The 23763-nt window shown below is 37.8% G+C and overlaps 1 protein-coding gene and 1 pseudogene across 1 annotated transcript in view; both read left to right on the forward strand.

The window, feature by feature from the left end:
- The window catches only part of LOC127425869 (adenylate kinase 8-like), a 28432-nt pseudogene extending 15437 nt beyond the window's left edge, over positions 1 to 12995 (forward strand).
- A 4283-nt stretch (positions 12996 to 17278) lies between these two features.
- ddx31 (DEAD (Asp-Glu-Ala-Asp) box polypeptide 31) overlaps positions 17279 to 23763 on the forward strand; it is a 31708-nt gene continuing 25223 nt past the window's right edge. The window contains exons 1-13 of the mRNA XM_051676118.1: positions 17279 to 17594; positions 17728 to 18047; positions 18126 to 18201; positions 18339 to 18382; positions 18469 to 18539; positions 18728 to 18792; positions 19206 to 19250; positions 19374 to 19415; positions 19530 to 19594; positions 20710 to 20829; positions 20929 to 21035; positions 22313 to 22527; positions 22709 to 22864. Coding sequence (XP_051532078.1) covers positions 17490 to 17594; positions 17728 to 18047; positions 18126 to 18201; positions 18339 to 18382; positions 18469 to 18539; positions 18728 to 18792; positions 19206 to 19250; positions 19374 to 19415; positions 19530 to 19594; positions 20710 to 20829; positions 20929 to 21035; positions 22313 to 22527; positions 22709 to 22864 — 1431 coding nt within the window. The 5' untranslated portion in view covers positions 17279 to 17489. The remainder of the gene's footprint in view (positions 17595 to 17727; positions 18048 to 18125; positions 18202 to 18338; positions 18383 to 18468; positions 18540 to 18727; positions 18793 to 19205; positions 19251 to 19373; positions 19416 to 19529; positions 19595 to 20709; positions 20830 to 20928; positions 21036 to 22312; positions 22528 to 22708; positions 22865 to 23763) is intronic.

Raw genomic sequence — 23763 nt, forward strand, 5'->3', positions numbered from 1 at the left:
TTCAGAAGACATTGATTAAGTCACTGGAGTCTTATGGATTACTTTTATGCTGACTTTTTCTCCTTTTTTGATCTTTTGGAGTTCTGATCACCATTCACTTGCATTATCTGGCCCTACAGAGCTGAGATATTCTTCTAAAAATATTTATATATGAAAAAGATCATTTATATATTAATATTTTAAAGCACATGAACTCTGATTTGTTAAGCATTATAAAATGTTTGTTGTTGTTTTATTAATTGATGTTATAATAAAGTGTTTCTAAAGCTTATTTGATCTCTTTATATACGAGGTGCTGTGAAGATAAAAGCTGTTATGTCTTGTACAGAAATCTTGACTATTTAAGTGGACGCAACTGATTTTGGGTTTACTTGCAGTTTATATGATCCATCCATGTCCAGTCCACATATACACACGCTTAGCCAACATGATTTTCAGATCTGTCAAGTATGTTTAGTATATTTTTAGCCCTAGCTGTGTCTCTCACAAGCAGCATATTATCATAAAGTGTTGCTGCATGTTTGTTGAAGAAGCGATGTGTGCATATGAAATGCTATGTAAATGTTTTGTTAGCTCATATTCCATTGCCTTGTTGAACAGGGCTGTGGTATCATGGGAGAGTAATTTTTGTGCCGTCTAAAAACCTCTCCCTCTCTTTCTTCCCCTCATCCTCTCCTTACCTCTCTCCTTCTTTCTTAGTGACAGCAAGGGTTTGAGGCAGAGCGCTTGCCTAAATAATTTACGAGTTGATTAATGGCCTCACAGGGGTATAATTAGGTGATGGAGAGATGGTGGCTAGTGTAACCAGTACGGTGCTTTGGGGATTTGGGAAGTCAGATTATTAAGCAAACCAAAAACTAGTCTTATGAGAAGTGAAGGAGGAGAGGAAGGAAAGAAGAGGAACCCACTCCAGGCTGCCTGATGTTTGAAGCCGGGCTGCAGAGATAGGCAAGAGGCTGTGCGCGTTTGATGTGGAAATTGGACAGTTTGAAACCGTCGACTTTAATTTTTCACCAGCTGCAGGGACCCCCCTGGGTGCCAGCTTGCTTTCCTTGAAGAATGCGGTTCTATTTTCTTCTTCTCCCTCATTATTTGTTTGTCCTCTGCTGCTCTCGTTATCTTCCATTTTCTCTCAGCATTACGAGCGCCACCTTCATCTGTTGCACTTTCTATCGGTTCTAAGAGGTGCCATCATCCCCTTAAACAATTCACTCATGTTGCCTTTCAGGCAGCCGCTGACTGTTTTTGTACTCTGAAAAGGACCCGTGAAATATCTTCAAAAGACAGAATGTACATACATGAATTTAAATGACACTATGCCTGCTAATTATTTATCACCTCACATCTGAATAAAGCCCCTTGATTTGATACAGATACAAACAAAAGCACGTCCTTGATAATACTGGTTGATGGTGAGATCACTGATTTTTTGCATGGAGATGATGTTTCTTTCTTTTTTCTGTTCTTCTCTAACCATCTCTTTAAATTCAATCCTCTTGATGGTGAGTTCCAAGGCCCTTACCTGATCACAATGCTCTAGATTAGGTACATGCCCTGCACCTCTGTTAAGTGAAACATTAAACAAATTTCTGTATCTTCATATGTTGTCTTATTAGATCAAATTGACTGTTCATTTGTTCATTTGGCTGAATTACTTGAATGTCTGTTGAAATCTAAATGTGTCATATTTTCAAAAAGTTATCCTATTGTTTTTCTTTCTATAAATTGCTCTTTTTCCTCAGTACCTGAAAGAAAGTAAACAAATGAAAGAGACCTTTCTCAAGTCCGTTAGATCTGTAACACTGTGATCTGACACCCTACAGGGAGGAACATATACAATATTTCAAACAAAATGCTAAGCAGGTGTGTTTGTGTGTGCGTCTCGCAGGGTAATCCCCACTGAATGTCATGTTTACAGTATATAGGACGAGTGCCATTCAAAGGACAATGCAAGTTGAGTCTGAGGAGTCTGAACCTTTTGCATCAACATTTTTTAGATTCTCAAAGTTTGACTTAATGAGATTTTTCCTCTTTTACTCTTCTCATTGTTGTACTTCTATCATGTAATTAGGAAACAGCACAAAAAATGTATAAATGTAGGATAACAGAATAGTATCCTCCCGCTGTATTAATGTATTTTTTTTATCTTTACATTGCCTTCCAGTATAGTGTTGGAGATCCTGACAGAGAGACTGAGCAGGATGGACTGAACCACCCGAGGATGGGTGCTCCATGGCTTTCCTCAAGATGTGGAGCAGGCAGAGAATCCAACTTTATACCTAACAGGTAAACAATCATTTAATTATCACAGAAAATAATTTCTACTGATACTTCAGTTTGTAAAAACTAACAAAATATGTTCTGTACAGGGAGGCCCACCCAGAGGCTTCTTTGTAAAGGAATATCCCGGGTTCAATACAAGTTAAGCTCAATTGACAGCATCTGTGACAATGTTTATTACCATAACAAAATCTTTAAAAAAGAAGCAAAAATCGAAGTTACAGTGAGACACTTACAATGGAAGTGAATGGGGCCAATTTTTGGAGGGTTTAATGGCAGAATTGTGAAGCTTATAATTTTATAAAAGCACACACATTCATTCTTCTGTTAAAACTCATGTATTATTTGAGCTGTAAAGTTTATTTTAGGGTTTTAGGGTTAGTTGACATTACATCTTCATGTCAACAAAGCTGTAAAATTGGCTATAACTTTATACAGAAGAGGCTAGTAAGTGACTTTATTACACTAAAATCATGTTTACACACATAGTGTTTATGTCTTGTGTCTATACTTTTGAAACAGTGAGTATTTTAACATTTACAGATTGGCCCCATTCACTTCCATTGTAAGTGACTCACTGGAACACAGATGCTTTTTTTAAAGAAAAGGAGGGGCATGTCAAAATAAATTTTTGTGGTAATCAGTATTATGCCACACATGCTGTCGATTGAGCTTAACTTGTATTGAAGAATATTCCTGTAAGTGTAATTCTGTACAACACATTTTTATGTTTTTACAAATTGATGTTGAAATAATTTTGTCTGCTAACCGATAGCATGCCACAGATAAGTCAGACCTTAACTTGTATTTAACCCAGAACATTCCTTACAATGGCTGTACATGTCTAAACTGCATAACATGCATAACTTTGTGGTAAGAATATGACTGAACGGGGAACTAAACATACATTAATAAACAATACATTAATTTCTTCTGTCCATTTCTGTATTGATTTCAACCTATGGATCATCTATCCATTGTATTCCCATTTATTTACTGGACAAACTCTGTAGGACTGTCACAGTGACGGATGTGGTGATGTAAACAGAGATGTGTAGAAGGATAACAAAAGAGAGGCAATGTATGAACTGCACTATGTGAATCTGTCAGGTTCATTTTTATAATTTGTGTCTCCTCAGTAATCCTAAATAGTGAGTGTAACCGTAAAACTCAGATTGCCTTCTCAGATTACCCTTTATTTAGCTGCCTTGGAGGATCTGATAGCACAGATTACACAACATGTCCTCTGTATGTGTCCCCTCATCAAAATAACCTTGTCCTAATTCTGTCTCCTTTGACATAGAAACAAGAGAGGAAGCATAGATCTGTGATGTTTTCCTGGACTTTAATTAGGATAACAAGAACATTACCATTCTCATCTGCTTGATCACCTGAGTAGCCTTGGACCTGTTTTAGATTATTGCGCCCCGTTCTGCTGTTTTTCTCATTATGATTCTTCACTTCGATCTGATCTAAACATTTTATGTGCTCTCTTTAAAAAATTTGTTCATCCATAATTTAACATTTTGTTTTTCGTTTACTCACCCTCATGTCTTTGCAAATCCTTATGACTTTCTTTCTTCAGTGAACCATAAGAGGAGACATTTTAAAGCATCTTGACATTGCTCCTTTTTCCATACAATGAAAGTGAATGGGGACCCTGAGTCCCTGACATCTTAGGGTGCTTTCACACTGGCACTTTTGGTGTGCACCTGGGGTCCAATGACATAAAAGTTCGGTTCGTTTGGATAATGTAATCGCTGTTTTCCGAACTCGGGTGCACACCGTGAACCGCACCCGGGTCCATTTTCGTTTTTGGTGTGAACTATCTCTTTAAGATTTGATCACAGATGTCAGCAAGCAGCTACAGTGTCTGGTTCCCTCTCTGCTTCTGCATAGCAATGCCTTATTTCCTCCATTAACAGCCCCTGTTGTTTGGGCTAATGGCAGGAGACCTCATTTACATAGCATTAGCGTAATTGATTCGTAGGCCTGTGGTTAGCCTGACCCTGAAACAATGGGGAGATAAAGTTTCCGATGGGCCGATGATGGCCCGATGGCGGTGCTGTACCTGACAGCTTTATTAATTAACAGCTCTCTGGTTACCAAGGCTTTAGTGAGGATGAATAAGTCAAGTTCTTCTGGAATAGTGCCAGGGCATGTGCATTTAATAGGTGTCACTGGCAGAAGGGAGAGGGGACAGAGTGCAGCAGTGTTGGCATACTGGCTAGATTGAAGTGATCTCTTTACCCATTTCCTAAAAGGGCTCGATTAACAGAGCTCATTTGAGTTGGTGCCTGCAAGTGCCAGACAATGTTCTTTTTGTGGCACCAGAGTTTTTAGCTTGTATTTACAAACTTAGGTTCAGATACCCTGGGTTGTTAATACTGTGGTAAAATGCTTTAATACTCAGAGTTTAGTCATAATTTATAGAACCCATGAAATCAAAGTTGGAGTTATGCAGCATTCAGTCCATGTCTATTAGCTTTTAAGTCATCTATATGTTAGTGTACTCCAATAACTTGAAATAAATATTTTTACAGTCTTTCATTTCTGTTAATACAGACCAGAAATATTAATGACTCATCCTGCACTATACAGATTTTTGCACAAATGCTTTCTAGAATGAGAATGACCCTCCCCCCAATACCACCTGCAACCAACTAGCAAGAAGTAATGGGTGTGATGTAACTAAAGCCTATTGGCTATTTTATTGACAAAGGTGCAGGCATACTACACTTCGTGCTCCATTCACTCCCATTCAAATGGATCAGATCATAGGAGACCAGAAACACAAGCTCATGTGATGACATTTTGCATTCCACTGCAGATGAAAGTACAAGTTTGGTGAACTCTGACCTGAAGACGGATAACGAGAAGACGTGGGACCAATAGAAGATAGAAATGTCACACACTGACCTCTTGGCTCAATACAAGGAATACATATTTCAAAGCTGCAATATAATATTATTTGTTATGTGTAACAGATTATTTATTAAAATCAGCAGTCCTCGTGCCAGGGGCGGTTCTAGGGTCAATGGATATTCGGGGCTTATCCCAGACCTCCTTTGATGAAATATCGTAATATAATACAAAATCTTTAAATATTACTGGGACTAAAAGGTCCCACTAAGAAATTGCATGCTTTTAATTATGTTCATTAAAGGAACAGTTTACTCAAAAATTATAATTCTCTCATCATTTACTCACCCTTATACTATCTCAAAATGCTCAGCAGAACACAAACAAAGATATTTTAATATAGATAATAGATATGATGTCTGTTTGTCCATACAATGCAAGTGAATGGTTACCAAATTTTCAAGCACCAAAAAGGACATAAGGGCAGCACAAAGGTAATCCATAAGACTAGACAAATGAAACACAACCACACACACACACACACACACACACACACACAGAGAAAGAGCAAAGCACGACAGAAAAAATGCACAAAATAACACAGGATGTAACAGTAGTTTAATCCATGTCTTCTGAAGCGATCCAGACATGGTTATGATTTCAAGCTCAATTACACGAAAGCAAAACGAATGTAGTGCAAAACAAAACTTGAAGTCCATTATAACATAAATAAAGACAGCCTTCATGCTTTCAATTTAGAACTAGGCACAGCTAGGAAGACCTTCTTCTCAAACATTATAAACAACATCATTAACAACACCCGCACTCTTTTTGCTACTGTAGAGAGACTAACTAACTCCCCAACACAGGTTCCCTGTGAAATGCTCTCTGACAGCAAATGCAACGAGTTTGCATCTTTTTTCATGAAAAAGATCAATGATATTTGAATAGTGATCAGCTCGTTCTCATGTTGCGCTGAGGTCAGACAGCACCCACCACAAAAACTTCAGAAATTATTCACTGTGCCTGATTTTGAAGCAATATATGGAAGAAACCCTGGAAGAAATAGTACAGCGTCTTAAAACTTTGACCTGCTGTCTTGACACACTCTCTTCTTCATTTTTCAAAAATGTTAGAAATAGTCAATGCCTCACTCTTTTCAGGCACATTTCTGAAGTCCCTGAAAACTGCAGTTATCAAGCCCCTTCTTAAAAAGAGCAAACTGGATAACTCTATATTAAACAACTACAGGCCAATCTCAAATCTTCCTGTCATAGGCAAGATAACTGAAAAGGTTGTTTTCAATCAGCTGAACAATTCTTAAACTCGAATAGCAACTTGGACAATTTCCAGTCTGTTTTCCGACCACATCACAGCATAGAGACTGCGCTTATAAAAATACTTAATGATATTCGGCTTAATACTGATTCAGGCAAAATATCAGTGCTGGTATTACTAGATTTCAGTGCTGCTTTTTACACTGTCGACCAAAACATTCTCCTAGACAGACTGGAAAACTGGGTTGGGCTCTCTGGGACGGTCCTCAGCTGGTTCAGGTTATATCTAGAAGGGAGGGGCTACTATGTGAACATAGGGAACTATGAATCTGAGTGGACATCCATGACGTGTGGAGTCCCACAAGGCTCAATTCTTGCACCGCTCCTGTTCAACCTGTATATGCTCCCACTAGGCCAAATGAAAAAGAACCAAATTGCATACCATAGCTATGCAGATGACACCCAGATTAATATAGCCCTATCTCCAAATGACTACAGCCCCATAGATTCTCTGTGCCAGTGCATTTATTAAATTAGCAGTTAGATGTGCCGAAACTTCCTTCAGTTAAACAACAACGCAACAAAGACGAAATTCCCAAGGTGAACACATACAGTACCTTGACTCCAGGGGTCTTAAGACAAAAGGTCAGCTAGTCACATCAAATCAACAACTAAATCAGCCTACTATCATCTAAAAATATAGCGAGAATTGGATATTTTGTATCCAGTCAAGACTTAGAGAAACTTGTTCATGCATTCATCACCAGTAGGGTGGACTACTGCAATGGACTTCTCACTGACCTTTTCAAAAAGACCATTAGACAGCTGCAGCTCATTCAAAAGGCTGCTGCCTGGATTCTTACCCAAACCAAAAAAACTGAGCATATTACTCCAGTCCTCATGTCTTTACACTGGCTTTCAGTTACATTTAGAATTGATTATAAAGTACTATTACTTGTTTAAAAATCTCTCTATGGCCTAGGACCTAAATACATTTCACATATGCTTGCTGAATATAAACCTAACAGACCTCGGTGTGGGAGTTGTACTTGCTTGTTTTGATTATTATCTCCCCGTACCCCCGGAATCTAAGCTCCTGAGTGCGACCGCCCCTTAAGCCTGTCGATATGCCCCACCCAAACTTCCTGTTTCAATAGGAAATACGTCGACCCAGGACAGAAAATTTTGCTCATCAAGCAGTTTCATTGGGTCTTTAAGAGCTTTAAAAAAACTGTGTAAAATTATTTTCATCTTTTGTAGACAGCTTATTTTTTTTAGACTTTGGCTTTGTGTGGTTAAAATATACTGTAAATGCAATAATGGCCTCTCTAACTTGCTGAATATTTTGTTGCTGCAAGCAATCCACTGTAATGACTGTCGGTTCCAGTCAGTGCTCTGTCTATTTTCATGTAAAGGAGTTACCTGATCCATGAAAGATGAAAGAGGGAGAAAAGTAAAAAGGACGCTCACTGATGAACTTCTCTCATCAGATAATTGAGGATGCCTTTGCTCTGGTTTCTCTCATGGCACAAGTGTCTGATCCTCTTTTGAAAAGCTGATCAGTCACAATTTGCCCTAAACTTAATGAGAAGGCAGTCTAAAATTTCTAAAATGACTGTCCCACGATCATGTATGAATCGTGGAGCATTATTATGAATGATAGAACATCACAAAATACCTCTAAAGACCCATGTCCAAACACATCTTACATGGTCATTGTCTGACTGTATTTCAGGTCATTGTGACTTCTACAGTTTCACTGGTCTCACTCCCACCTCCTCCTACCAGTCTTTAACTACTCTCCAGTTTGGCTATTCATCAGCCTCTTACAGCCTTGACACACTCACAAACAATCAGAGTCTTTGGAAGCTCTGAAATATGCATGGCTACCCATGACAGGTAGATAAAGAAGAGCAATTAGCCATGTAATCTAAGAGTTTGGCCCAATTGCCTGCTCTCGTCTCTCTCTTACTCTCTCTCTTTCTCTCTCTTACTCTCTCTCTTTCTCTCTCTCTCTCTCTCTCTCTCTCTCTCTCTCTCCATCAGCCCTTGCTTTCCACCTGCACAGTGCACTTGCTCTCTATTAGTTTAATGTGTCTGCTCCCCATCAAATCAAGCAACACTTCCTCTGATTGGCTTATTAATTATACAGCAGGGGCAGCATTACAATTTAATCAGTGGTAAACATTGCCGTGGCTACCTGTAAAGAATCTTTCCCTCATTAATTTCTTAATTTGGAGAGATAGAAAGGGAGGCAGAAGGGAACGGCAGTGCTGGGAGAGATCGGATGGACCGAGACCTTCTTGGATCACCGCTGCTGAGCGAGTAAGCTAAAAAACAAAAGGGTCAAAGGCTACCATCTACTAGTGGAAGAATAGATACACACACACATGCACTGACTGCAGGGTATAGCAATACTCATGTCCTGTGCACAGGGTTGGGGAGTAACGGAATACATGTAACGGGATTACGTATTTAAAATACAAAATATCAGTAACTGTATTCCACTACAGTTACAGTTTAAATCATTGATAATTAGAGTACAGTTACATTCAAAAAGTATTTTGATTACTGAAGAGATTACTTTGCATTTTATTGTCATTTGTTTCATTTAATATTTAGTCCTTTCAGATGGAAAACATTTATACATATAAATAATGCAATCCAAAGTGCATTTGAACAGCAGTGAAACACTTTCTTATGATGTGTTACATTCATACGAGCAGACAGAGAAGTAAGTTTGAAGTAAGTTTGGAGCGGAAGAAATAGAAATAAACCTTGTGTAAATTGTCAGCTTTACGCTAAGCTAAAATGCTATTTCTAGCCATTTTACATGCACATGTTGCCAGCCACGATCATATTTTTTTTTATCAAGAAAGTTCATGTTGGATCATAATTTCTTTTTTTCTAGTAAGATCTTTGATATTAGGGCAAAAATCATATTCTTGATAATAATTTTTGTATTGTTTTCCTGTAAAAATATCTAAAAATCCTTCAAACAAGATCAGTTAGATTGATCTTGTTTTAGAAACAACACTGCATAAGATATTTAGATTTTTCAGAGAATGTATTTTTAACATGTGTATTTTGTCTTACTGTACTGGCAGAGTTTTTATAGTCAAAACAAGTGAAAAAATCTACCAGTGCTGAAGAAGTAATCCAAAGTATTTAGAATACGTTACTGACCTTGAGTAATCTAATGGAATATGTTACAAATTACATTTTACAGTATGTATTCTGTAATCTGTAGTGGAATACATTTCAAAAGTAACCCTCCCAACCCTGCCTGTGCAATTTGGGAACATTTGTTAGCAGCTGAGAACTGTCAAGCTCTTGTTATCTGCCTTGTTTTAGTCAGTCATTTGTTAGAGGATCTCAAGCTGTCATGTAAAAAACATCTAATGTAAATCAATTCATCTTGTAGAGTGGGAAGAAAGACAAACGCAAGCCCCCACTCTCCCATCCTCCAGCTGCAGACACAACGCACCATCCTTGTGCTCCTCCACATTTATAAATATTTCATGAGGAAGCATAAATATTAATTCTAATAGCTTTGCAGAGTAGTTATTATTTCTTTTTTAAGACAAATATTCATTAAAAATTGAGCGAAGCCTTTTTCTGAAATAATTAAACCTACACACACACAGATACACACACACACACACATATTATCATGCCTCAACACATCACATATTTTGCCATTTCAGTTCAGGGTATTAGTCAGTTAAAGCACCATGTCTCCTTTGTCCATTTCAGAGGGCCCAGTGGTTCACAGTGTTACTGAGAGCCAGGAACACAAAGACATTTAAATATTTTATCTAAAGCACCGGCTCAGATCTCTCCCCCCCCACCCCCATTTTTCCTTCCTTTTCTCACCCCTTTTGTGAAGCGGAAGGCCTCATACTTAAAAAGTATGCTGAGCATTCATAACCTCTTTTAGGTGGCTAAAAATGAAATAATGTTATGAAGGAGGATGCGAAGTTGCAGTCCTCTAGAGGCTTGGAGGAAATCAGCTGGGATGAGACTGGCATTTGAAACCCACCACCTGACCACACCATTAGGCCCACTTTGTGTCTGGACAATGTCAAAACAGAATGACCCCTGGGTAGAAAACCCAACATTCCTCTGTTGATGTCCTGGCCCTGGCCCAGGAGAGTATCCCTGTTTTCCATTATTTTTGTCATCATTTATTTAGTTCTAATACCCATGCATTATGATTATTCCTCTTTGAATACTAGATGCAGTCTACATATAATGGAATAATGGATTGATATGGTTTTCGCATGACCTCCTTTGATTCCAGAGGCACTGTGACAATTGTGGGATTTTTGTCTTTCATGGTATTTAAATGATAAAGCCTTTTTTATCAGCCTTTAGTAGACCATGGTCCTTTTGCTTCGTTGGCACGTAATATCTTTATAAACAGCAGCACATATTGGACAGGTGATTTGAGGGGGTCACAGGTATCATGACAGACTTCCTCATATTCACAGCCTTCATCCACTCTAGGGTCTTCTCTCTGGAGATGACTGATGACATTAAGAGAGCAGTTAAGAGAGTAACACTGAAGGGTGTGGATCCTGCGACTGGAGAATGGTGAGAAATAACCCAACACATATATGCACACTTCTTTCTGTAAATGCTTTTTTTGTGGAGGCTAGTTATACTGTATGCTAGTGTACTTCTAAATGTTGACAAAAGTCACTTTTACTGTAGCAGATATTTAAAATTTTCAGTTTTTCTCTTCCATGAAAACGGGCCAAATATATTGATGACTTATGTTGGACTACACACATTTCTGTCCAATCAAATGCTCTTTAGAATGAGACTGAGTATGAGAATCTCTCCCCCTGCAACCAACCAGCAAGTAGCCGAACATGTTTCATAGCTGTGATATAACTAAAGCCTACTGGCTACTTAAACCTATTAAAAAGGCACGAGCCCTTCAATCTGTCCTTTACTTGCGGTTTCATTTAGAAATAAGGACATAAAAGTACCATATTTATTTTCAAAAGGCATTCAGACCACTGCGTCATTACAAGCGGTTCACTTCCACGACTTGGTATGATTGCGTTCATATCAGCAGCGAACCGTACCAGAGTTCGCATGAACCGTACCCCAGACCACCTTTTCAAGCGGACTCCGGTTCGGTTCGCAGGTGCACGCCCAAGTTCGGAAAACAGCGTTCATATTATCCAAATGAACCAAACTTTGACGTCATTTGACCCCGGGTGCACACCAAAAGTGCTAGTGTGAAAGCACCCTTAGTTGGAGGCATGGACTGTCAGTTGGGGCACATTCTCTGACACCCCTGCTGAAAAGACCAGCATTACTTATGTTGTGTTTTGGGTGCTTGTCCTCCAGCATGGATGCTGGTGTGCTGGTGTCTCCACTAGGATTTTAAACTAGCTTAAGCAGCTTCATCAGAAAAACCATGCTGGTTAACCAGCTTCACCAGCTTGGTTTTACTAGTGAAAAGCATGGCTATGCTGGTACACCAGTTAGACCAGCACAAAATCATCATAACCAGCCTAGACCAGCATGGGAATTGCATGATGGTTAAAGGTGCTGTAAGCTATTTTTTCATGAAAATGTTTGTACTCCCTGAAAGATATTAATGAAATAAATGTCATGAGATATCTCACCGGTCTCTGTGACAGCTCTAGACTCTTTAAACAGCAAACAAAAATGTGTCCGTGGGTCGTGGTCTCTGATGCTTTCAATCATTTTTGCACGCTCTCATAGTATTGTAGTTGCAGCGAATTATTAAGGCTTAATGCCATTTTTATGCCATGTTGCTCATAACGGTGTAGGGTGCTATTTTGCTGCTTTTGTTTTGACAACCGTTTCTGCTCAATGTCACTCTCAGTAAAGCTCATTTGGTATCCTTGCAGGGTTTTGGGAAGAGGGGGTGTGGCTAATCCAGTGGCTCAGCTTGTGGAAATGGCTAAAATCTCTTACAGCTCCTTTATGCTGGTCTTTTTACCAGGGATATTGAGCCGCGGTGCTCATTTGGGGTATTGTGAGTTCGAGTCTCGCTTATACAATTTCCTGATCCAATTTCTATCCTTCTCTCCATATTATTTCCTGTCCTCTTTTTACTGTGACTGTCAATAAAAGTTGCAAAAAAGGCAACATTAATTTTTTTTATTTTAGTTCATGACAACATGTTTTTGTTCTAATGCATCATTCGAATGGTGTGTTTGTACTCTGCAGGTACCAAAGTTTGTATAAGCCTGCCCCGAATTCAGAGGTGCAGGCCCAGCTTTGGTTTAACCCACAGGATTCAGAGGCTCAGCTGCTAAAGAGGCTTAAAGAGTACTGGTTCCATGCAGTGGGTCTACAGGCCTTCTACCCACAGGCAGTGTACATCAATGCTGACCAGGACCCGCACACAGTGTTTGAGTCACTTGAAAGTCGACTAGTGGTTCGACTGCCCAAAGTCTTGTGTAACAAAGAACAAATGTGTGCTGATGGGCCAGTAAACATTGTTAAAAATACACATACTGTAGATTAGTCTTTAAACAACGCAATACCTAGATCTTCCCATTGTAATTTTCTTGTTATCCCACCTTGTTCATTTCACAAGACTTAATAAATACTTAATAAATTGCTAATTAATTTGACTTTGGTCGTCCTGGTGTGGTCTTAGTTCTGACATTTATGATATTTTCATGAACAATAACATGCCTTTACCCCAACTTTCAAATGCATCACAGAAAAATAGATTACCCAACCGCTGGTGTTTTCTTCTCTCCAGTAATAATTCTTGGCTTGCTGACACTGTGTGATCTCATGGGAGTGCATGGCACCTGCTAATATCACGTATGTTTAATTAACGTAGTGAGAAAAGGCTGAATGGCCAGACCTTTTGTGGAGGGCAGTATTAGTCCCACTTCAGTGGCTTCATGCTAGGGAAACCAGTCGACCCTGCTTTGATTATTAAATTTCCTCTTTTCCGCTTCTCTTCTCTTAGAGGTCACTGGGGGGGAAGGAGTTAAGAACACTGGTTAGAAGACCATGTTAACAGGCTGATTTTCAAATTACCCTCAGATAATACACTATGACGGGTAGACACTGACTTAATTACAGCAGATGAGGTCCAGAATATGCATCTCCTCTGAATATGTAAACATGAAGGCAGTGCGATTCAAAGGGAGAGGTGGCTACAGAAATGGAATGCATCTAAATGCATCCTAAATCATAATCTGTTTATACTCTGAAGAAGGGCTGTGATTTTCAAGATAGGTGTTCATTGTTGTAAATTTGCATAGACTACTTGATGGATAAGAAGTGCTATGTAGAAAAAAAATTACATTGGATTGAATCTTACAAAAATTCACATTTTATCTTTACTCAGCATTCAGAGAACATGAGCTTTCTGAAAGACCTCACAATAACATCTTTACACAGTATAATTCACAGAAATTAACACTGCAAGACACACTTGTGGTTTTTAATTTATGTCACAAATTTTAGCTTTGAGGCCATCTATAAGCTAGTGTAATCCTAAAAGTTGACAGACTTGATGATTCATTTTAAAAGTGCACTCAGTAATATTTTTATCATTAAAAAAGTTTAACTTCTAAAGACATTAGTTGTAATTTTGCAATATATGTAGGAAATCATGACCACTCACATTAAAATGAAGACTCCAGTCATATCAGTAACCTTATAAAAGCTGTTTTATTCTGCATGGAGAGGGTCCACACATGGGGGCTGCCATGTTAGAATTACATGACCAGCTGAATACAACTCACTTAATCTCAGTACCCGTCCTGTTATTTGACACTTTCACTCATTGATTAAAGTAAGCATGACTGACTGTGAATACAAAATTTCTATAAGGGCATCTGAAATTGAAAATTATTGATGTTAAATTATGTTTCATCCTAGCCACTAGGTGTCAGTGTAAGTCCAAGATGACACAAAGTCAAAAGTTACTGTGTGCACCTTTAAGCAACATTTAAGAAACATTTTTGAAAAATATTTCAAAAAGCAAAAATCTGGGTTACAGTAAGGCACTTACAATGGAAGTGAATGTGGCTAACCCTAAATGTTAAAATGTAAACTGTTTCAAATGCATAGCCACAAGATGTAAACAATATGCATGTTAAAGGAATAGTTCACCTAAAAATGAAAATTCTCTCATTATTCACGTACCCTGATGCCTCCCCAGATGTGTATGACTGTCTTTCTTCAGCAGAACACAAATGAAGATTTTTAGAAGAAGATAGAGCTCTGTCAGGTCCTTATAATGGAAGTACACGGGTGCCAGCAATTTGACAGTCCAAAAGTCATAATTTGGCAGTAATAAAGTAATCCACACGACTCCATTAGATCAATGAATGTCTTCTGAAGCAAATCGATAAGTTTGTGTAAAAATAAATCGATAATTAAAACGTTATTAACTTTTTAAAAACGCTTCCTGCCAGCAGCTGACGTGAAGCGTGATGTAAGCATGTTGCCGAGTTCACACGAGAATTTGGAAGCGCCACTTATTTACAACAAAAGAACGAAAGTCATGCGAGTGTTCTGCCATTTCAAAAGGCATCAGAGCCTTGGATGGATGCTCTTTTTTAAAGTTAACATTTTTTAAATTATCTACTTGTGTCTTACTTAAACCTATCGATTCACTTCAGAAGACATTCATTGATCGATTGGAGTCATGTGGATTACTTTGTTGCTGCCTAAATATGACTTTTGGACCGTCAAAGTGCTGGCACCCATGTACTTCCATTACAAGGACCTCACAGAGCTCTATCTTCTTCTAAAAATCTTCATTTGTGTTCTGCTGAAGAAAGACAGTCATACACATCTGGGATGGCATCAGCGTAAGTGAATAATGGGAGAATTTTCATTTTTGGGTGAACTATTCTTTAAATGTGCACTCAGTAATTTTCTCCACATTAAAAAACTTTTACTCAAAAAGAATAGAATTGCAATTTTGAAACATATGTATAAAATCTTGAATAGTCACATGAGATGAGGACTGTAGTCATATTATTAACTTTATAAAAACTGTTAAAATCAACATGGAGAGGGTCCCCTCATGGGGGCTGCCATGTTATGATCACATGACCAGCCAAATACCAGGGCCGTAGCAAGGTATTCTGGGCCCCCTGACTGTATATTGGTCAGGGCCCCTTTCCTATTAAAAAAATAAAGTTTAGAATTTGTTGTGGGGCCCCCCTGGACCTGTGGGCCCCTAGAATCATTACCACCTTTCACACCACTAGCTACGGCCCTGCCGAATACTACTCATTTAATCTCAGTAATCACCATGTTATGTGACACTTTCACTCATGGATTAAATTAATCATGTCTGACTATGAATAGTGAATTTCTACAATGGCATCTGTAAATGAAAACTATTGATTTTGAATGATGCTGCATCCATGCCACTAGGTGTCACTGTAAGTCCAAATGACACTAACAAAAAAGTTTCTGAGTGCACCTTTAACAGGAATTTTGTGTGATAATTTGCTTACTTACCTTTACTGTGTAAAGTTATATCCAACTTTACAACTTTGTTGCTATGATGACGTAACACTGTAAATGGTAAAACCCTAAAATGATCATAAAAATTACAATTTAAACATTTTTACAGCTCAAATAATACACAAGTTTTAACAGAAGAATGAATATGTGCTTTTATAAAATTCTAATCTTCACATTTCTACCTTTAAACCCTCCAAAATTTGGCCCCATTCTTTTCAATTGTAAGTGCCTCACTGTAACCTTGATTGTTTTTTTTTGTTTTTTTTTTTTTTAACAAAAGGATAGACGAGTTTAAATAATTTTTTGTGGTAATCAATATTATGCCACAAATGCTGTCAACTGAGTTTAACTTGTATTGAACCCAAAATATTACTTTAAGATCAGGAGATCCTTTGACCTCTTATTTTTTTATCAAGTTTAATTAAGCTTCATCAGTTTTGACTTAAAGCTGAAATTAGTATCACATTTGAAAGATTAGGTGTTGTCTCATTTCTACTACTCTCAAGAGAGGATCCATTCCCAACAACAACCTCCCTGCTTGCTCTATGCTAAAATAAAATGTACTTCCCTCTGTGGGGACAGTTTTAGAGTGACCCATGTATTTTAGTACATTGGCTACAAAATTGTGCATTAATGCCAATAGACCTTATTCAAAGTAGCACAATATTTATTTTTTGACGGGAATGAAAACGAGGCTGATGGATAGACTTACAGTCTCTTCAAAGCCATGCACTGAATAACACTGTGCAGGGGTCCTAGCTAGAACACGTTTAATTTTCACAACTTGTGTTTCCCGAAGTTTGTCTTCTGAATATTTTTGGAAATAAAAATGTAAACAACAATAGGCTACAACCCATTGAAGAGACTGTAAGTTTATCCCTCACAGCCTCGTTTTCATCCAGTCAAAAATGAATTATGGCACTACTCTGAATAAGGTCCATTGTTTTTATTTTTTGTTATTATTTTTAATGTATTTCTATAAGATGAAACTACTGTAGTGTAGTTTATACTACATTGTGGGGACCAAATGTCCAGCCAGCTGTCCCCACGAGGGAAATGGCTTATTTAACATACTAAATTATGTTTTTTTTTTGAAAATTTAAAAATGCTAAAAGTTTTCTGTGAGGGTTAGGTTTAGGGGATAGAAATTATCGTTAGATTTGTATAAAATCCATAAAATGCATAGAAGTCTATGGAGAGTACCCACAATGATATAAATACAAGTTTGTGTATTTTAGAGCTCCTTAATTTATCCCTGTGTGTGTGTGTGTGTGTGTGTGTGTGTGTGTGTGTGTGTGTGTAGCGGGACTTTTATTTTGATAATTGAATTACCCGGAAGTGTTCACACGCTGCATTGGTCGAGGGAAAACACGTGTTTTTTACTCTCACAGCTATCCACGATAAAGTGTTTTTTTTTTTCTTTTTTTTCTCCATGTTACTCGCATTTAGATAGAAACTGACAAGCCACACATTAAAACGCAGGACACTAAGCAGTGTGGAGTTATTTTAGCTACCTTTCTTTAAAGATATTAATTAATTTAGGCGTTTTAGGATCTTCCGTGTAATACCATGGCCGATGATGTGCTGATGCTCAACATTTCTTCAGATCCATTAAAGTTGCACAGCAAGAAAAATAATCAAAGATCTCCTTCAACAGCAGGGAAATGGGGTTGGGTAAGTCAGTCAGTCACTCCTGTTTGTGTTGTCATTTTAATTACCTACTGCTTGCTGTAGTTCTTTTTTTTTTTCATTATTCATCCTGATTGTGTAGTATTGTACTGTTAACAGGTATTTGTTGATGTTATAGAAAAAGAGAGAATATTTGAAGAGAAAGGCAGTGTTTGAGCCACAGGAGAACAGTGTCTCCAAACAGAGGAAGATTAATCAGACTGGTCAACAGCACTCACATAAGCAAAAGCTGCAAACCCCCAGAAGCCCATCTCGGAGGAATAATAATAGAGACACAGAGGAGAGCAAGGACCAGAGAGAAAACCTTGCTAAAAAGTCCCCATCAAAGGTGAAAGTATCTCCAAAGAAAGATCCCGAAGAGCATAGACACCATGGCAGACCATTTATCAAGACGTCCTCTCTCTTCAGAAACAACCCAGAGATCCCTGATGTCCTTCGGTAAATAAGACCCATTTGAGCAGCATTGTGTGAATAGAGTTGGTCTGTCTACTAAACTTCAACCTTTTCTTCTCTCAGTCCTACAGTGACTCTGGTAAAGGAGAACGTCTTCACCAGTAACACGTTTGAGGAACTCAATTTACATCCTCACTTGGTAAGAAGTTTTGAGTAAGACCTTCATAAATCTTAACATTCTTTTTAAATTATTTTAAACTGATCTTTCAACTGGAAAGTGTAAGTTACCTTTAGAATCTTAAGTTTACCTCTCCTCATCTCAACACTTCCACACAGGTGGCAACTCTCCATAAGGTCTTGAATGTGACCAGTATGACAAGGTGCAGTAGCCTTTATGTCCCTCTTATGTTTGTTTTGGTTATTGTGTCTGCTTCTTTCATTTCCTTATTTTCATCTGTGTTTGCAGTGTGCAAAAACAGACCATACCAGTGTTGATGTCTGGCAAAGATGCTGTAGTGCGCTCCCAGACTGGATCAGGTGGGAACCTATTTTACATTTGCTTTTATTTATTTATTTTTATTCAAAAAATGAATCAATTCAATTTTCAGTTGAAGACTGTAAATCAATAACCACCACCGCCATACAGAGTGTAAATCAAATAAATCGTTTAACAAATGCACAACAATGCAGCATGTTGTGATCTTATCCGCTGCTGTCTTCTGCAGGAAAAACATTGGCTTATGGAATTCCAGTGGTGCAGTCCTTGCAAGCAATACAGCTTAAAGTGAAGGCAAGTCAATCTGATATTCTGACGCAACACACTTCATGAAAAGTTAGCCGACTGCTCATATTGATATTCTCGGCTCACAATTCTTCTGATTGAAGCTGCCTAAAAGAAATGCATTTATTTATTCATAATGATTAGATAACAATTGGCCATGTTTTGTATTCAGTCCTCCGCCATCTCACTTTTAAAGCTCAAAGACATAATTAAATGTACTGTGTGTTTAGCTAGAGGGGGCATGAATGTTGAACTGACACCATGTACGTTTTTGAGACTAATTCAAAACATTATCAGTGTAATATAAGGTCTTAATGGCTGTTGCATGTGTATTCACAGTCAAATAAAATAAAATAACTTTTTCTCATCCAGGTGATCTTTTGGTATTATTAATTAAACTCAAGTTGTTTGGTCTCTTTCAGAGATCAGATGGGCCTTTGGCTGTAGTGATTGTTCCAACCAGAGAGGTAGCTTTCATTAATGATATCAAGATGTTATCATATTTTGATTAATCTGCGGAGTATCATATATATCCATATTTTGTTCTTTTTTTGTTTTTTCCTGACCTTGATGCTTTGATTCTCCCTCAGCTTGCCCTGCAGAGCTTTCAGATGTTCCAGAAACTTCTAAAAGTGAGAATATGCAATGGTGTTAAATTATTATTACATATTAAAGTAACTGAACCATTATGTTTTCAATCTTAAACACCAGCCATATCTCAAAGCCCTTGTCGCTTTTCTTTTCAGCCTTTCACGTGGATCGTGCCAGGAGTTCTGATGGGAGGAGAGAAAAGGAAATCAGAAAAAGCCAGGTAAAAGATAGAAAAGGGTCTCAAATGTAGAAAAAAAAAAGGTTCATTCACACCAAGACCATAATGACAGAGTGACCCAGAACATGAAGCAAATAATTGTCATGCTCTGCAACAGGTTTGCATAGTGAAACCCATCTAACGATAATAAATGTAGTTGCTTTAATGCAGATTATACAACAGTTAGTTCTGGTCCTCTGATTTGATTGGATAAGCAGCACTCGGCCTGTGGCCTTATGTCTATGGACGAATCACAGTTTTTTTTTTTTGTGTGTGTGATATTGCTAAAAGGGATGGTTCATCCAAAATTGAAAATTAATTCATCATTTACTCACCCTAATGCCATAACAGATGTGTGTGACTTTTTTACTTCTGCTGATCACAAAGATTTTAGAAAAATATCTTCGCTTGTACAATACAAGTGAAAGGTGGCATGAAATGTGAAGATCCAAAATGTCCATATACAGTAAAGGCATCCCTATGATTCCAGTGGTTTAATCCATGTGTTCTGTAGCAATATGATAGGTAACAGATCAATATTTAAGTCCTTTTTTACTATAATTCCCAACTTTCACATTCTTCTGTTGTTTTTAGCGATTCACATTCTTTATGCATATTGCCACCTACTGGGTAGGGAGGAGAATTATAATAAAAAAGGACTTAAATATTGATCTGTTTCTCACCCACACCCATCATATCGCTTCTGAAGGTATGGGTTTAACCACTTGAGTCTTATGGATTACTTTTCTGCTGCCTTTATGCAGTTTTGGTCAACATTCACTTGCATTGTAAGGACCAACTGAGCTGAGATATTTTCCTAAAATCTTTGTGTTCTGAAAGAAGGTTATACACATCTGGGATGTCATGAGGGTGAGTAAATGATTAGAGAATTTTTTTTATTTTATTTTTTTTATGGTGAATTATCCCTTTAAATGCAATCCATTTGACAGTAAAGCTGAACTACAATGTACAACTAAATTTGGCACTTGCTATGAATAGAACATTTGTATAGTTCTAGTTATGACTGAAAATATTTTCCATTCTAGAATGTCACTTCACTCTATAATGTGTCTTTCTGTCCTTCCATTTGTCTTTATTTTTCTTTGTCTTGCCTTCAGACTGAGGAAGGGCATTAATGTTCTAATCTCGACCCCAGGCAGACTGGTTGATCACATCAAGAACACTCTCAGTATTGCTTTCAGTGCTGTTCGCTGGCTCATTCTGGATGAAGCAGACAGGTCAGAGAACTCCATGTGTGCATATTTTGAAACTGAGAATGACTTTGTGGTTTAAATATCAGTATGTGTGTATTTACCATTAGCTTTCTGTACTGGCAGGATCCTGGACCTGGGCTTTGAGAAAGATCTGACTGTAATTCTTAATTCCTTGAATGCCACTGGACTTGCCAGACAGAATGTGCTGCTTTCAGCCACACTCACTGAGGGTAAGCTTGTTGACCGTTTAATGCAACTGTCACACAATGAAGGGAGTGTGTCTGGAAGTAAAGTGAGACTGTGGTGGAAGCAGTCACTTTAGGCTGTGGGAGGTATGATACTATTCTGGCTTTACTCTAGCAAAAGCAGGCTGGGATGAGTTGACAGGAGTTGCTGTCTCTCTGGGCTAGTCTGTCTCTGCTGCCTCTGTGTGAGAGGACAGGCCTATCCCAGTGGAAGCCCACAGTTTTTTTTACAAGCAAACATCCATGATAGTTCTTTAGCCTGCCAGAGCACATTTTAATTTAAAGATGATGCTTTTTTTCAGATAGTAGTTGATTTTTCCCTTCATTTTTGATTAGATTTTTTGAGAAACCTGTTTGGAAACAGTCATTTTTGCAATTCCATCGGTGCTCCTCGTGATCTAGAACAGTGTTTCTCAACTGTTGGGTCGCAGGTTTATTCGGACTGGGTCACGGATAGCAGGGAAAGAACAATACCATGGTTCTCCCATTTGACATATTTTCGGCGTCTGCCCAAGTGATTGAAATTGAGGGCTGTCGATACAAATTTAACGATAATCTTGCATTCAACTAAAGGCTTCTCATCTGCACTGCGACATTTTTACAGTGCGAATATGCTAAAGTTTCATATTAAATAATCTATTAGGTAGAATCTATTAGACCTCAGTTTTGTAACAACAGTGACAGTTGTAGTTAAAATGTGTTTCGGCTACTATTTTTTCATAAAAACTAACCATGGTAATGAGGAGCCTTCAATGATCTTTCCTGTACTTTTATGTCATTGCACTGTAAATGTAAGGGCGAGTACACAAAGGGTTTTAAAGTCTGGATCTTCAAGACTTAAGGAGACAAATTATTAAATTTTCCTCCCATGTAATATGTGTTTGAATGATTTTGAAATTAGGAAATAAATGGGATGATAAATATAATAGGCTCCTATAAATAGGCTTTTAAATTTTTAAAAAGGGTTGTTGACCTCAACAACAAAAATAATGTCACTTGATATATACTTGAAAACCATGAACAAAACGATGCAAGATAAAATAAAATTTGAATACAGGTTACACTTTTTTTTACTATGGTGGGTCGCCACTTCATGAAATGTAAAATCTGGGTCCCAAAGCAAAACCAGTTGAGAACCACTGATATAGAAGTTGCACACTTTACCTTTAATAAAATCTTACTGTTCTTTTTATTACAAAATGAAGGCATTTTAAGTGTCTTTAAACATACTTTTATGCTGTCTCTCTCCTGTTTACATCCAGGGCTGTCTCACTTGGCCAGTATCAGTATGAAGGACCCAGTGACCATCCATGTGTCAGAGGGGAGGGAGGAGACAGCTGAAGTGTGTCCCCAGGCGGCCCCTCAAGCTCTGTCAGACAGCTATGCAGTGCCTGAGAGACTACAGCAGCACATGGTGGTTGTGCCCAGCAAACTCCGCCTGGTCTGTTTGGCCACCTTCATACTGGCCAAATGCAAGGTAAAGGAAACCATATGTTAGAAAAGCAGTTATTGGTGCTTGATTTTGTTATATAGAAAAAATTACTAGTTTGGGTGTTATGTTAAATCAGTTTGTTTTTCAGTCTTTTTGTTTTTTTTGTTAAATGCGATCAATACTTGTATCACTGGCTTTTAGTCTGTTTTTGTGTTTGTTTACACAGTTTAAACATGGACAGAAGCTGATAGTGTTCATGTCCAGCTGTGAGGCTGTGGAATTTCTGCTCACTCTTTTCACTGAAGTCCTATGTGAGAAGACCAACACCACCTCAAACAAATATCTCAACTTCTACAGGCTCCATGGCAACATGAAACAAGAGGTAAGACAATGGGTCTGTTCCAAAACTTAGCGAGATGCCTTGCTGTCTCCTGCCTGCATAGGTAGCTGACTTCTATGGCATCACCCTTACTGAAATGATGCCTCATAAAAGGCCGTTTTGGAACGTTCTTCAAAGACGACAGCTCCGCACATCATTCAAATAGCACTTGTCACGCGCAGCGCTCGCGAGACTCGACTGACAACAGATTTCAATACAGGTGACACGAGAGGAACAACGCAAAACTCTGAGCATAAATAAATTTTAAATTTTGGGTGAAATAGTCAGTTTTCTATGATAGTAAACTATTTTTTATTCATGCGCCATCTTGGATTTATTTTCCCGCCGAGCTAATCACGGTGCATTGTGGGATCGCCACTTGGGGTGGGCGATATGACCAAAAGCTTGTATCATGATATGAGTAATTTTATACTACGATAACGATATACATTATGATATAGTAAAATATTTTGGAAAATCAATAACAATTGGTTATTATATTAAATAACCATATTGTAATGCCTATATTTGTAAACTCCAGTCAGTGAATTAAATTCTTGATCAATGAAATCTACTTATATAATTTGTAACCGGACAAATATAAAGGAAAAAAATGTAAAAAGTAAAGAAAAATAAACACACAACTTGTTTTAAAAATCAACCTTACCAAAAATTTCACATTATGCCACATTTCAGTCTGATATGTTAACCAATATTATTATTATTATTATTATTATAAACTTTCCTCAAGAAGCTCAACATTTTCTCAAAGCAATGCAACAAAGCAAATAATACGTAAGTAAAAAACAAACAAACAAAAAAAACAGAAAATACATATCAAATAAATATGAACACTTCTTGCAATAAATTGAGGAGATAATACAGATTGCTTGTATAACGAG

The sequence above is a fragment of the Myxocyprinus asiaticus genome, chromosome 3 (assembly GCF_019703515.2).
Source record: "Myxocyprinus asiaticus isolate MX2 ecotype Aquarium Trade chromosome 3, UBuf_Myxa_2, whole genome shotgun sequence".
NCBI lineage: Eukaryota > Metazoa > Chordata > Actinopteri > Cypriniformes > Catostomidae > Myxocyprinus > Myxocyprinus asiaticus.